This window comes from Hippocampus comes, unplaced genomic scaffold (genome assembly GCF_001891065.2).
Source record: "Hippocampus comes isolate QL1 unplaced genomic scaffold, H_comes_QL1_v1.1 scaffold367, whole genome shotgun sequence".
NCBI lineage: Eukaryota > Metazoa > Chordata > Actinopteri > Syngnathiformes > Syngnathidae > Hippocampus > Hippocampus comes.
In genome coordinates this window covers 1,389,923-1,404,985 of record NW_017805741.1, presented here as the reverse complement: position 1 = coordinate 1,404,985, position 15,063 = coordinate 1,389,923, and the positions used below count along the sequence as shown (strand labels likewise).

The window sequence follows — 15,063 nt, the reverse complement described above, 5'->3', positions numbered from 1 at the left end:
CCGTTTTGCAGACCCAAACCCCATTTGAGTGGTGGGGGGGGGGGGGGGTGTGACCACTTTTGTCAATTCTGTAAGAGGTGTGGAAGAGAACGTCAAACTAGAAAGGGAATCTCGAAACAGAATTTTTTTTCCCCCACTGTTGTGTTGATTAATGTGCACTGTCCCGATGAAATCAATTAAAACAACAAACATAAATGAGAGCCCTTAAAATAATGTAAATAGTCATTTAACACAACTTTAAACGGACACGGGAAAATGTTAGCTAGTACCGAAAGCTAGCAACACTACGGAATAACTAACGAGAGGCTATCATTAGCGAAACCGCAAAAGTAAAGAACATACAAAATTCTTTTCGATGGCGAAGTCACATCATAGGAAATAATAAAGAAACAAATCAAACAACGTAAATACCTTGTCCCCATTCCAGCCAGGTGCTCGCATCAAGGAATAAATTCATTAGCTTGAAAGGCAACTACGTACAACCGCGTGTCAATCAACGTCAAAAGTCAAACCGCCGATTTTTGGGGGGGAGGAGCGTACTCCAAGTCAAGACATCTTGCGTGTGGGTCGGCACTTCCTGAACTACCGGAAAAGCGCCAAAATAAAATCCCACGGGAGAAACATCCAATACAAAAATAAAGCGCGTCAAGAGGATTTTAACAGTAGAAAAGAAAAAACTTCACCCGAATTGACAGATGACCATTTATGTGAGTACTTTACAGGGGACACCCACCCACCAGAAACATAAATAGGGGTTACCCTGCACCGAAAATATAGAAGCTAAGAAGCGTTTGGGATTGTGCGTGCAACAATCAAGTTATCTGCTTGCCTCGTTCTTACCCGACGCCTTGTCTCTCCCGTAGACGCGCTTCTCAGGGGACGACTGCACCTTCCGAGAGTTACTGCTGGCGGACGGCTACACCCGCTTCCTGTCCGTGTTTCACGGATTTCCCGTGTCGCTGGCTTCCAGGCGTTCCCCGGACCAGCGCGCCGTGCCCTTCACCCGATTCCTGCCGCTCAAGGACAGCCTGCCGAGGATGGCCGCGTCCCAGCCGGCGCCGCTCAGGCTCACCTCCTTCAACTTGGACTCCGATGACCCGCTGAGAATGTCTCAGGATTCCGTGCTCAGTCCTCAGTTCGCAGTGGAAAAGTGAAGGCGACGGGATGCACTGAACAATGAATTGTTTTCATGGAGAAAAAAAAAAAATCCAAAATGTTCGCTTTTGCCGGACTTGAAATAAGCAGGAAAATGAATGCCTCGATGGGTTAGAAATCGTGAAGTGTTTGATTGTATTGGACCCATTTTCCAGTTGGAATGTAAATATTATTTGACTTTATTTATTTCAGTGAATGTGTGCGTTGGAAGTGTGACAGTGTGTTTTTGTCTGAGGAATAAAGATTCCACAATGAGGTGTTTGTACTTCGCAGGGATTTTGTCAGACTGGAAAACACTTGAATGAAAATAAACTATTTTGGTAAGTTTGTTTTTTTCCTCGTCAGTCTTTTTTAGCATTAACTTTGGATCAGTGTTACTCTGGTCGATAGAAATGAGAGATCAGTCCCGATAATTGAGTGGCACTTTGTGTAGTGGTGCCTTGAGATCGCACTTTAGCCACGTTTGTAGCTTGCAAATTTTGTGTTTTCATGTGAGAAAATTCGACCATGTTGTAATAGCAGCTCCTTCTGGTGTTTGCGAGATTTGACCACCAGGCGGCAGTATAACACGTTCTTGCCGACAAAGACCACTTTTCTCAACTACAGTACACTTTTTGTTTTTTTTTTGTGGGGGTGGGGATGAAGAATATATGCCCGTTAGCAGTGTTGCATTGTCTGTCTACGTGTGTTGCTGTCCAGTTTGTGCTCAAGTATCTGTTCCTTAAAGTGCCCGCCGCAGGGATGCTATTCATGAACCTGTCCATGGCGTTTCGCATTATGCGTTAGCATTAAGCAAGCAGACCCAAAGGAAAAGTTAAGTGTTTGTTTGTTAAACACGCAACATAATATCATTTGTTGTCTGCTTAGTTTGATAGTCAATCTTAAACGGAAGTTGCATATCATCACCTTGTGAAAAGAATGGACAAATTGACAGCCCCCCCCCCCCTCCCTCCAATTGGTAAGCGGTTCAGTTCATGGATGGATGAATGGGCAGTTTTCAGAAAATGTGAAAAACTGAACATGAGCGACACGTTGAATGTATTTTTTGAAACTGACGTGTGCAGCACGCTATTCCGTGTGCGACAGTGACACCAACACAGAGCAGCATGTGTACGCATGCCTTCCGTGGGTCATCACTCTCATGCTATGGAAAGAAAGGCTTCAGTGTTCCAGGAACATGGAGGATAAAAACAGCTTGTAGCGTAGCACCGCAGCTATGCAAAAGGCCGGTCCTAAAGGTGTCACTTGCGGCGTAACTAAGCGGCCGATCAATGTGCAATGTGTTATTTGACAAATAAGCACTGCTCCATTCTACAAATGTAGCAAAATAGAGAATTTATTAAACCAGTGGAAGAGTAGCATTCATGTCTTGAACAAATCACAAAATCGGTCGCTTGCTCTCTCAATAGACAGCACGATGAGGTCAATTGTCTCGGGTCACCAAGCGGCGCCACCGTGAGCTTCGTGTTTGACCGAAAGATCGCCAAGGATGTCGGCTTTGGTTGACAGGAGGTTCGCAACATGAGCTTTACAACATGCAGAGCGTCTCAATGTTTCCGGGGGTGAACACGCGCAAAGTGGCAAAGTAAGACGTCATAGTGTCAGCGCGCGCACATTGTCAAAAGTCCAGCATAAAATGAAAAGCTTGTTTGGATGGGTGAACTTGAGAATATACAAATTCTACAAGTTCTGTAAGACCTTTTACCAAATGATCCAGTCAACATTTTTTGACTCACTTTCTTTTCCCCATTTTATCTTTTTTTTGGAGGGTTGGGGGGTCTGGAAGAACCTCCTTTTCACACCTGGGTGACCAGTGGTTCCCTTGGATGTGTATTTCCTTCAAATTCAGCACTCCGCCCCTTGTCACCCAGAAGAGTCCCGTTGAGATTATTATAGGCGCCTCCGACGGCATAATAATCCCCCTCGGCATCCAGGCTCCCCTCTTGCGCCTCTTCCCCCCCCGGGTCCTCGTCCTCCCAAGGCAAGCTTGCGACATGCTTGTAATGGGATCGATCCTCACATTCCGTCTCCCGGCGGTAGAAGTAGCTGAAGTTGGACACGATGACGGGCACCGGTAGCGAAATGGTGAGCACGCCGGCGATGGCGCACATGGAGCCCACCAGTTTACCCCACACCGTCTCCGGGTGCATGTCTCCGTAGCCCACCGTGGTCATGGTGACCACGGCCCACCAGAAAGCATGCGGTATGCTGACGAAGGCCGTGTCGCTGTGGTCGGCCTCGGCGAAGTAGATGGCGCTGGAGAAAAGGATGACGCCGATGAAAAGGAAAAAAATGAGGAGGCCGAGCTCACGCATGCTCGCCCTCAGCGTTTGACCCAGGATCTGGAGACCTTTGGAGTGACGAGACAGCTTGAAGATCCTGAACACCCTGACGAGCCGGATGACTCGGATGATGGCCAAGGAGGTGGCCGGGCTGGTTTCGTTTTTCTTGGCCAGCTCCGTTCCCAGAGTGACGAAATAGGGCAAAATGGCGCTGAAGTCGATGATATTCATGACGTCTTTGAAGAAGCCCATCTTGCTGGGACAGCAACCAAAGCGCATGATGAGCTCAAAAGAGAACCAGAAGATACACACGGTTTCCACCACGAAGAAGGGGTCGTGGAAAACGTGGGGCGGCGGAGCCACGGTGCCCGACATGTTCTTTCCTTGGGCATGGTGCTTGGGAAAGTAGTCCTGAGTGGTAGACAAAACCACAGATCAGAACATTGTGCGCGCATTTTCCAATTGACCTTAATCGCGAGCAAGGCAGCTAAGCGTCCACACACACACACACACACACACACACACACACACTCAAATGCGGAAGAGGTCATTTTGGACTACGCTCTATTCACTCTTAAAACCAACTGCTTTTATTTTGTTTATTTATTTTTTTTTTGAAGGACCTTGCAAATTAGCAGGTTCTATTCAACTTTACTTACAGTACAAACAAATAGCCAAACACTTAAACAAATGACCTCACAACTCATTTTATGCTTGATTAAAAAAAAAAAAATCGTTTTCCGGATGAAACTTAATGAAAGATGCGAAAATGACCACTGTTCATCGTCAACATGCCGTTTCCTACCCTAAGTTAAGACAACACGAGACAAGCTGCAGTTACAGGTCACCTTCTCGTCTGACTCATTCCCAGAAGTCGAATCGACATGTTTGGCAAACATATCAATCGGTTTCAAAAGCTTGGCTATATTTTACGCACATCTCCGGCGATCCCGTCGCCATCTCATTGGCTGTCACTTTCGGCAGTTGACATTTGTGGCATGACATATCAATCCTAGCTGGCCCCGATCCCTCTCGCGCTGCACCTGTCTTTCCATTTTGCCTGCCAGTTAGCGTCGCATTCACTGACCGTGGCAATTTGCATTGAGGAACCCAGCGTGAAAATGGACAAGGGATTTCATCCAAGCCAGACGGGTTATGCGCTTGCTCCTACGTTGACGCGCGATTCAGACGGGCCTTTTTTCCGAAATGACATTCCGTCGTGGATTTGGTCCGCAACAGGGCGAGATCATCAGCGCCGAGGGCTCTCCTCAAGCTAAATATAACCTTGTGAGATATCTGAAGAGAAATCCGAGAGCGTCTCGCTATAGCGCTTCCCCTCCATGTCCGTATCCATCGGCAGCCCATCGCCCAGACCGCCGTTGCGGTTTAGCGGGGCTGCAACCGGGACTGGACAGAGTTACTGTACTTCCCTGGCAGCTCACGACAGCAGAGGCGAGCGGCCCACTGCCGACGCCCTGAAAGAATGCTTGAACACGACCCCGTGCATTCTACTTGTCCGGTCAGCCCTTTTCGTCTTCTGTTCTAAGCCGGCAACTACTAGCGCTACCGTCCAAAGCGATCGGAAAGGCCGGGCATCACTTGAGCCAAACGTCATCGGCACTGGGCTGCATCCCATTTCCACTCACATTGCGTACCTGTGTCGTCTCTTTCTCAACGCGGAAGTCCGGCAGCGTCTCCAGGCAGAAGATGAGGATGGACACCACAATCACCATGACGCTGACGATGGCGATGATGCGAGCGGCGGACGAGGACTCCGGGTGTTCAAAGAGCATCCACAGTCTTTTCTGCATTTGGTTGGAGGGCAAGGGCCTCTCTTCCTCTTTGGAAAAGCCTTCGTCATCCTTGAAGCGGTTCACGACGTCCTCTCCCAGCTCGTAGAAGCAGAGCTCGTCCATGAAGATGTCCAGGGGGATGTTCGCGGGCCTCCGAAGTCTGCCGCCTGACTGGTAAAAGTAGAGGATGGCGTCAAAGCAGGCCCGGTTGCGGTCCAAGAAGAGCTCGTTTCGCATGGGGTCAAAGTAGGGCGACCTTCTCTGGGGGTCGCCCAGCAGGGAGTCCGGGAACTGGGCTAAGGTGCGAAGTTGGGTTTCGTAGCGCATCCCCGAGACGTTGATGGCCAGTCTCTCGCTCAGTGCCCAGCCCCGCCGCGTCCTCTTCTCTCCCTCTGTTTTTTTCATCTCCGCCGCACCTCTTTCCACGATGTTCAGCTGCTTTGTGGTCTCTTTGTGCTTCTGCGCTCCTTTTTCCTCATCCCGTGGGTCGCTGCTGTCCATCGCCTTCGGTGTCCCCGGGGTAGGGCTGCGCCTCTCTCCTGAGGACCTGCTGAACAGCCGGACTAAATTGCCTGAAACCAGAGTGACGTCCCATGAGGGGATCGATTAGCGTTGCTCGTGGCTTTAGGAGGAGAAAAGGTCAAAGGAAAAGGTGAGAGCGGAACGGGGGACCAAACCAAAAACAACTCACCGAAACCCAACTGCAACTATCTCATTGTTGCTCTCCCGTCGCTGAGGGGGCTCTCTGTCGGTGGCACCGTCATGGTGTCCTTCAAGTCGCCGTTGGTCGATCTGTCCCGGACGGAGACCCCCCCCGCTGTCAGTCTGCTGAACGCGGAGCAGGTTGCGCACCGACTCCAGCTCCGCTCGTGTGCTCAGGGAACATCAACAATCTTGTTGGCCCGTCTTGCCTCATGTCTGTCCAGTCTCGAAATTTTTCGGGAATGCTGTTCTGAGGAAATCCAATCTCAGTCCCCCCTCGCCCACCCTCCACACACACACACAAACTCTCCCTCCCATTTTAGCGATGAGGCAACACGACCTCCAGTCTCGGCTATCGAATGTCACGTCTGCATGGGAGCCCTTTGGCGTTGGCTTGACTAACAAGCTCAATACTCCGGCCGGAGTCCCTCACAGCCCTCCGACGGGATCCGCTGCGGAGGGGTCCCTGGCACTTGATTGGTGCTCAACTCCACGCCATGCCCCCCCCAACATGCTTTCTTCAACCTCAACTTCAAAGAGCACCAAACGTCCCATGTCTGTCGTTGTGAAAACGCCGTGTCTTCTATCAGTTCACTGACATCATCGACCGCAAATAAACAACAAAGCGATACGTTGAACTCCGTCAGTCCGTTTCAAGCAGGGGTGTCGTGTCGTCATACATGAAAAAAAACAAACTTACTACTCAGTTAGGATGTGATGTCATTGGTCATAGTAACAGTTCATTTCAATTTAGTTTCAACTCATGAAAGGCAGTCTGCAGTCACGAGACGATTTGTTTTGCAGTCGTGGCCTGAGTCAACTTGGGGTCGGTGTGTCGAGCATACCTGCGCAGCACTTCGTTCTTCCCCTTTGGACTCACTTGGCCTCGCAGATAGTTGGTCATATTTGACCACTAGATGGAGATGATGGTGCTTCGGACTGCAACAAAAAGAATCTCTGCCAACATTTGCTGCATTTCGTCATGGGGGGGGGGGGGCATTCCGTTTTGTCGTCCTTGTTCACACATTTGAAAGAATGTGCTTACTGAGTTGGAGGGACGGAGGGCAGAAGCTGCAGCTGTGCGCTTCAAAATGGCTCTTCGGGATGGAAGAATGAAGTGAATGCGAAGCAATCACGACATATTGTGCTTTCCTTCGAGAAACGATGAGGACGGAGGACTGCGAGCAGCACAAATGCTGTGTCATCTTCGCAGGGACATCAAACAGTCACGTAGAGGGATCGGTGTCATTGTTTCTGATCAACCCCAAATCAAGTTCAGATATTCTGGGAGGATTTTCAACCACTGAGAATTGCCTCCACACAGCCACGTCCTGTTATGAGGCGTGTGCACACTTTTGCAACCGCTTTTTTTTTTTTTAAACTTCCCCTCTTGCAAAGCTTAAAAAGACACCTCAGTCGAGTTGCACGGGCTATGGGTCACATGAATGGTGGAAGACATTTCGAAATGGTCAGCGTTTGCGCGTTTTAGCCCCCTCAACCTGTAAAGGTGTCAAGACCTGGGCTGTGTCGGCAAAGCTTCCGTATCGATTTCAAAATGTCAGACCGAAACGGTAGCCGGCATCCGGTGTCCGTCCGCGGTAGCGCTTGCTTGATTTCATCTTTCTCGGATATCGCTCGTCACTTCGGGTCAACTCATAGATCAGCGTGGCACGTGACACTTGGCTTGACTTTTCAGACGACGGTGTGCCCGAGCGGAACTCTTCCTGTCAGCACGTGCTGCAGAATGCGCTGGCGCCACCATTTCGGTGCGAGTCTGGCCGGGCACGACGGGGTCACTGCGCCACTGAAACAACATATTCCACCCAAGAGTCGGAAATATTGCAAACGGGTGGCCAGTCTGACTGGTTCAGGAGATCCGGCACAGAACATTCTTTCCTTTCATTTGATTTCGGCGGAGACATTTGGGAACGAGACTTTGGCAGTGGGTCACAAACAAAGGAACACAGAGGTCAGCCAATTTTCTCCCCCATTTTATTTAAGTTCATCGCATTGAAGCAATTTTCAACGTCTCTGGGAGGAAAAAAACCAAACAAAAGAAAAGCATCTCATGACTTCCAACCAGTTAATTTGTTCAAGCTGCTATGGAGATTGGTTTCACATTAGTTCGTATTGACATTCATACATTTTAAGTCTCAGTAGTAGAAATCTGTTCAACGATGACACTTTTCTTGATATGTTTCTATTTTCTCTCTCTCTTCAAAATATAAAAAGGTAGATCGCGAACGTCCCGTTGAAACATACTCTATACAGTTCTGGATGCGTTAGCGCGTTTCAAAAATAAAATGCGGAAACCCCAGCGTCCACTTTGTCGTCCCGTTCGTCCGCCGCGCAGTCCGGTTAGATCGACTGAACAATGAACAAACATGTTTGATCTTTGGAAAACTTGCGTGGATGCATGACGTCGGTCCGCAAGATGTGATGGAAACCAATCTGATGATGGGGCGTGTCTTTCCAACGGCAAAGAAACTCTTGGTACGAGAAACACGCTCCCCCAAAACGTGCGCCCTCGAGAGCGCCACGGTAGGTGTCAATCAGAGGCATCACATGATCAAACGGGCACCGGACACAAACTGGATTTGTGTTTTGGTTTCTTTTTTTGTTTGCTTTTTTTTTTTGAGAGGACATTACACCCCGAAGGTCACTGTAAAGCATACAGGAAAGAAAAAGAACCCATGATTCGAATTGATAAAAGAAAAAGGTAGTACAGCGGACAGGGGGCAGTATTACGCACTAAAAACAGAGACATCTTTTTTTTTTTTCAGGACCTGAACGATGATAATGATGCGGACAAAATGTGACGATTAAACGAGAAAGGAACAAGTCTTGGCCTTAAACACACACACACAGACGTGGGTGAGGAGTTTCTGTATGCAGCGTTTTGACCCGTGACCGCCGCAGCTCTGTCTTTCGAGATGAAAACTGTACTGAAATAAAAACCCCCAAACAAACAGTGCCGCTTCCATAGTGCTGTCCAGGAGGCCGAATTTACGCTTTTTGTTTCAATCGGAGCCAACGTGGACCGGGTCGACATGGGACCCTTAATGGTGAGCGTCGCACACCCCCGACCGGCCTCCCAGCTTGCAAAGCGAAGCTACCGGAGCGCCACGAGCCCCGAACCAGCGGGACTTCCACGCAGAAAAGGCGACGGCTTCGTTCATGACTCAATCGATCACCAAACAGCCATTTGCGATCTCCCGTCTTCACCCGCTCGACTTGCCTGACATCATTTTCGGAAGCTCTGACTCCCTTTTGACTGCGCTGCGTGGACCGATTAAGTCGCTCGGGATGCCGGATGCGTCGCGGATGATGCTAGCGAGACCATCTCCCCAAAAAGACGACGATACCAAATAAGACAAGCTACCTTGACACACTCCAAGTGTGTTGCCATTTGCCTCTGGGAGGAAGACGTTTTTGCTCGACGACACGGCACAGTGGTCAGTGTTTTGTTGTGGAGTATTCAACCAACAGCGGCGGCCAAGAGGCTTTGTCAAAACTCTGCTCTTGCCCTCCCGCGTTGATTGACATGAGGCATGCGCTGATTTTTTTTTTTTTCTCTCCACATCACTGTTGGGTCTTCATGACTTCAGTTGATCAGAAATAAAAGCGCTGAACACCTACCGCGCGGCCACACATTCCCATCAACACAACCTGAGTCCTTAAAAACAAACTTTGGAATGACAGTTGCTTCCATGCAAACCTGAAATCTCGCCTGACATCACTTTTGATTAAACTGCTCGATGAGATATATATATATGTGTTCCACAAACAATGAAACCCCAAAGGCCAAAGAATTCTGACACCAATGACAACGCTCAGAAAAAAAAAAAACTGACCTCACCAGTAGTCCAAAGGCTTGGTGTGACGACACGCGAGCTATAACGAGTCCCACAGGAACTCATTTCAGATCATATCAAAGAACTGCCGTATTAGAACTGCTGAAATTTATTTGGGGTTAATCAGAGGCAGAATAAGTAACCGACAGGCTAATCGACGATTAAAATAATTGATCGTGAGCAGCTCCAAAATTGAAAAAAACGGCAATTGCTCCACGTGAGCAGTCGTGGAATCGGTCCGTCTCACTCAGAACACCCCGAATATAGATCCGAAGACCAGAATTGGTACCAATACATTGAAGACGATCGCTAGGAACGAAACGGCAGATTTAATTCCAGTGCTGTAGATCGCTTTTCCGTGGGAGGGCACGCGAGGTGAACCTCCACGGTCCAGCTAATTGTCCTTTTGTGAGGCAAGAGTCGACCAAAAGTCACCCTGCAACCAAAGGAATCACCTTTCGGCCGTTGCTATGGCAAAAAAGCTTTAAAAACGCACACGACGGAAACGTCGACCGGCATCCCGGATTTTTTGGCCTTCGAGGTCACCCCCGAATCCGACTTGATCTTTCCGCTAAGCGGAACAGAACCGTGAAGAGAAAGGAATCGAATCGGGAAAGCTACTCCGCCCGCTCGGCCCTGCAACAGTCAGCTCTCAACTTCTCTTGTATTATTGCCAAAGGGGGGGAAAAAAGAGAGAAGTAATGCAGTGAAAGAGTCTTACTGAAGCAGACAACGTACGGAGAGCTTTTTTTGTTTTTGAATTGCTGCTGCTGCTGCTGCTACGGTCACCGTGCAAACTTTGCACGCAAGCTAACGGTCGGCAAAGTCTGGGATGATGATGACGACGGTTGATGAGATGTTAAGAAAAGAGAGCGCATGTCCAACCACATTTGCTCTGGATGCCAAACTCCAGAATGAGGACGGGAGGGCAGCAGAAGCGGAGAGATTTCATCCGACAAAACAGTTCCGGGTGTACGTTGCAACCACACACACACACGTTTCAATATTCACATTTTTTTTTTTTTACCTTTTCAAAACAAAATATATCTTCTCTTTCATTAGAATCTCTCTTTTTTTTTTTTTAAACATGAATTGCATATAACATTTTCTTTTCAACTCATTTTGTATATATCTATGTTCTTGTATCTCTAGCACCCTTGTCTTCAACGAAGGGCTTGCAGAAAAGACAGTCATGCAAAGTAGTCATGCTGGTAAACAAAGTTAGAAAAATGCACCACCCCCCACGCCACCGCCGCCCCTCGTTTGTTGAAGTCAGGGTGGGGGAGGGGGTATATTCCTTGCCATCGATGCATGAGGATGTCTTTGCTGTGTCCCGTAGCCAACTTTAGTCAGCCGCAACGTGTCCTTTTTTTTCTGCCCCCTCAGGATTTTTGTTTTGTTTTGTTTTTTTTCATGGCAAATTTTCACATTGTGCATCCATTACTACTTTTTCTCCCATTCCGTCCAATGCCAGAGCTAGATTTGTTTTATCAAAATATATATATTTGTTCTGTCTCTCCCTCTTTTTATTTTATTTTTTTGGGGAGGAGGGGGGTGGGGGGGGGCGCTTGATCTAGACTCTGTCCACTTCTGCTTGTTGCATGACATCGACTCGCCAGTGAAGTGGCCCGCTGGCGGCAAGAGGTACCACAGGGACATTCTGGGCAGTATTCACCTGCGGCTTCTTGTGCCTTGTTGGCAGTGTAGGCCTTTGTGTGCGCTGGCGGGGGGGGGGGTAAAGTATCCTTGTGGCAGGGGGGGCGCAGGGAGTGGCTGAGGAGGGGTGGGGGTGTGATGTCCATTCCTCCTTCTCATCATACTTGAAGCAGACTTGTGATCGGACCGAAGACCGACGAGAGTCGTCCGGAGCTCCTCGAGTGCATTTTCCGCTCCGGCGGGAAAAAGTTCTCATTTTACTTCTGTGTGCTTGATTTGAAAAGGCGAGCGGATGCGAGCGGCTCCTTTCTGGATGACGTGGCGAGAAGGCGGTTGGGCGGGAGCCTCCCTCCCTCCTCCACCCCCGTTTGCAGTACATGAGCGGAAAACGTCAGGAGGAGATCAAGGTCAAACGGCGTGGAATGCAGATGCTGCTGCATGGGCTTCGGTGAGTTACGCTAGCTTTTCAATCGGCGCCTTTTTGAGGAGGGAATGGAAGACAACGTTTCAGTGGCAAGTGCTAAACTCCATCCTGATGCGGCTCGTTGGCTTGAAGGTGAAGACGTCCGTCTCTCACGGACCGTCGGGGTGTTTTACTTCTTCACCGGAACGGAAGGTCGCGACCTCGAAATTGTCGAAACGTCTCGCTCTTCTTCTGTCAGCTCAAATCGTTTCCCGGCCAAGTGATGCTACAGCGTTAGCAGAGATGCTACATTGCTCATTCAGTCCCTTGTGAGGACAAGTTTGTTTTGGTTCCGGAAACATGTCCATGGTGATGATTTCCGAGCGACGTCATCTGGAATGTGTCGTTAGGGAGTCCCCCCGGCCCCCTTTTCCCAAAGTGTGTCAGTGCAATGTGCAGTCAATCGGCCCAAAAGGGGTGGAAGAAAAAAAAAAAAAAGTGGTCTGTCAGGCAGATGTCAAAAAATACGGTCAGCGGAGTTCCGAGAGGCTACTTTGGTAACGACGTGAGCAGGAGCAGAGCGTGTGAATTTTGGGAAGTGGTGCTTTAAAGGTGAGGCCTCTCCCTCTCTCTCTTTCTGTCTCTCTCTGGTGACCCAAAGAGCTCCTTTCAAAACGTCCATCCACGTCACGCTCGCCGCTTATGTGGCTCCCACCGCAAATATGTGTTTACCGCTTAAGGGCTCCTCGTTACACAGAGAAGGCCAACGCTAGAAACTTAACACTGTGAACACAAGAGCAGAAAGTCATGAATAATCCCACTCATCTGACAATCAATCAATCACTCAATCCAAGCGGAACGCGAGACGATGATCCGATTTGGTGGCTTGCTTGATGCCAAAGCGCTCAACGAGCATGAGCCAACCTGCATCTTGATGTTTTGCCAATGGCGGGTTTCACCCGTTTGCATTTTAAACCGGTCGGGAAGTCAACGGCATGACCCGCGTACGCTCCCGTTGAACTGCCAGAACAAAGTGTGACCATTCGGGAAAAAAAAAAATCCCCCACGACAACAACTTCCGGCACGATGGAAGCTTTGCGACTGGCACAACAAACACGGGGTGACGAGACACGCGAAGCGACGCAACGCTCTCCATTCAGCTCCTCCCGCAATCAGGTGTCGGCAAACAAAAGCATCCTGGAATGTGGGTGGCGGTGGCAGCGGCGGGCTGGGGGCCGTGCATAGATTTCCTTTTTTTTTTTCCCTTTTTCGGACAGATGGACACACACGAATACATGTGACGTTGTTGTTGATGGGCACACTCAAAGAAGGTGTCAAAAAGTCAGTGTCACCAGTTGCTATGACCTGAGGTCTTAACAGCCCCGCTGACGCCATTCTTATCCCCCCCCCTAAAAAGGGTCATTTGCAGCATACCGGTCTTGTATGTTGAAATACTTTCTGGGACTCCGGTACAAAACATCCAGTCGATCAAGTCATGATTCTTGATGTTCTTTTTATGTACACAGTTTTGTGCTTCTCTCCGGCTTGGCCGTTTTCTTCCGGCCGTGTCCTCCAGGAAAATCTGCTTGGGGAAATCTTACAGTCACACAGTTCAGGAAGGCATTGGCCGGATGAGTGTCGTATTAAGAGAGATTATAAAATGACGTTTGAAGATACATTTGAGCTCAGTCTGGAAAAAAAAAAGAAAGCCTACCATCCCCATTGTTTCTTGCAAAGTTTCATTCACAGTGGCATGCTCAAGACAAGATTTGATGACGAGAAAAAAAAAATTCGAAATGTTGACTGGAGTGAAGCTCGTTTTTGTTTTTTTTTTTCCCCAGTTTGTTCATGCCAACTATTTGCCTTCGAACAGAGGGCTGATGAAATGAACTAGAGAGACTTGACCGACTTTAGATCGTTCCAAAAAGTTTAAAAGTGGCCCTTTCATCCTTCTGCTTTTTTCCTGCAGGCGGCCTCTCAAAGGAAAACATTTGGACACGCCTGGTCCAAGACACGTACAGCCGAACCGCAAGAGTTCGAGCCGACGCGACGGCAAGCCGTGGATCCGCGCATCCACTTTGGGCGGCATTTTTGTTTGGCGCTGTGTTATGATATTTTTCCGAATGTAAAAACAAACACTTGGTCGGACGTAGGCAGGATGCTTCGTGTTTGCTGTTTGGTCCGCAACACGTCAAAAGAGATGTCAGCGAATAGGAAACGCACGCGCTTTTGGGTGGTTGCGACACGATCCCGATTCGTCGAACAATCAACGGAAGTTCTCCCTTTTTCCAAAGCCTATTTGCATCCTACGCCGACGTGATTTTATTGCTTTCGGTTCGGACAGCGTCGGCGGAGACTTTCGGTGGGCATCCGGCGGCCCGTGATCGTGCGCGGCCTTCCCGCCCGCTACCAAGCGGAGGGGACGGCGGAACGACGAGGGCGCAGCGGGCCCGCCTCCGGGTCCTTTTCCAGAGGCGGGCTCGCCGCCGGCGCGAGCCGCAGAGACAAGCCCGGCACACTCGGCAGACTGCCAGATTTCGTGGAGCTCGTCGCTACGTGTGATGACGTGGGTTGGAGCGCCAACGGAGTGGATGTTTGGCCAACATTTTTGCCATAAGCAAGTGGTTGGCACACAAGATGTCAACATCAAAGGAAAATGAAAAGTGAGCCCAAGGAGGAGAGTCCGTTCCAAATGTCATGAAATCGTCAAGACACACCAGAGGACAGACAGACAGACAGACGCAGACACGGACAAGACACACAAGACAAAACAAGAAAGTGCGAGTTATGATGTGTTCGTCGTCGTCGTTTTTCTTTCCAAACAGAAAAGCGGTGGACACACACACACGGCCCCCCCAAAACCGCGCTGTACTGTGTACAAAACGGTTGACGACGAGAGCAAAGCAGCCACGCGATCGGGCTCAGCTCCGCTTTGATACGGCCGCCGATTGGACGCAAGTGCGCACCGCCCTCAGCGGCGCCACGCGATGGGAGAGCCAGACGGAGTTGAATGGAGAGCGGAAGCCGAACCCGGAGCGTGGGGCTCTTTGGCTTTTGCTTTTGACGGGTTTGCTTTTGCACGGTTACCTCTGCTCTACGGTTTGATCCAGGAGGAGGTGGAGTTTGCATTGAGGTCCTGCTGTAACAGAGACCCTTCCATCTTATACCAGTCCTCCGTCAGAGGGGAGTCTGGGCTGGGCGCCAGGGCTGCTGCCTCT

At 49.5% G+C, this 15,063-nt stretch overlaps 3 protein-coding genes and 1 long non-coding RNA gene across 6 annotated transcripts in view; 1 reads left to right on the top strand and 3 right to left on the bottom strand.

Annotated features, from left to right (window-relative positions):
- fgf21 (fibroblast growth factor 21) overlaps positions 1-1,483 on the top strand; it is a 4,856-nt gene extending 3,373 nt beyond the window's left edge. Inside the window, exon 4 of the mRNA XM_019883571.1 lies at positions 864-1,483. Coding sequence (XP_019739130.1) covers positions 864-1,154 — 291 coding nt within the window. The 3' untranslated portion in view covers positions 1,155-1,483. The remainder of the gene's footprint in view (positions 1-863) is intronic.
- A 1,340-nt stretch (positions 1,484-2,823) lies between these two features.
- On the bottom strand, positions 2,824-6,474 carry LOC109523976 (potassium voltage-gated channel subfamily A member 2-like). Of its 2 annotated transcripts, none has more exons than XM_019883516.1 (3): positions 5,922-6,474; positions 5,084-5,802; positions 2,824-3,848 (listed from the first exon to the last, which is right to left on the bottom strand). In XM_019883516.1, the coding sequence occupies exons 2-3, from the start codon at positions 5,729-5,731 to the stop codon at positions 2,952-2,954; spliced, it is 1,545 nt and encodes a 514-aa protein (XP_019739075.1). In that variant the 5' UTR covers positions 5,732-5,802; positions 5,922-6,474; the 3' UTR covers positions 2,824-2,951. The 2 variants fall into 2 exon arrangements, with proteins under 2 accessions (XP_019739075.1, XP_019739076.1); XM_019883517.1 differs by having other exon boundaries at positions 5,093-5,802.
- Positions 6,475-7,907: 1,433 nt separating this feature from the next.
- Positions 7,908-10,837, bottom strand: LOC109524018 (uncharacterized). The gene is made up of 2 exons (XR_002169885.1): positions 10,369-10,837; positions 7,908-9,781 (listed from the first exon to the last, which is right to left on the bottom strand). It is a non-coding gene; the product is annotated as an uncharacterized LOC109524018 (long non-coding RNA).
- Positions 10,838-12,365: 1,528 nt separating this feature from the next.
- LOC109523968 (potassium voltage-gated channel subfamily C member 1-like) overlaps positions 12,366-15,063 on the bottom strand; it is a 39,590-nt gene continuing 36,892 nt past the window's right edge. The window contains exons 6-7 of one of the 2 annotated variants that reach the window (XM_019883500.1): positions 14,933-15,061; positions 12,366-12,628 (exon numbers count right to left, since the gene is read on the bottom strand). In XM_019883500.1, the coding sequence (XP_019739059.1) occupies positions 14,940-15,061 (122 nt within the window). In that variant the 3' untranslated portion in view covers positions 12,366-12,628; positions 14,933-14,939. The remainder of the gene's footprint in view (positions 12,629-14,932; positions 15,062-15,063) is intronic. The other variant, XM_019883501.1, reaches the window with a different exon arrangement.

What these genes read in the sequence shown, in the direction of transcription:
- LOC109523976 (XM_019883516.1), bottom strand. Translation starts at nt 5,731, where the DNA reads ATGGACAGCAGCGACCCACGGGATGAGGAAAAAGGAGCGCAGAAGCAC. An exon ending in AGACGACACAGGTACGCAAT is followed by an intron (nt 3,849 to 5,083) that starts GTGAGTGGAAAT and finishes TCTACCACTCAG; the next exon opens with GACTACTTTCCCAAGCACCA.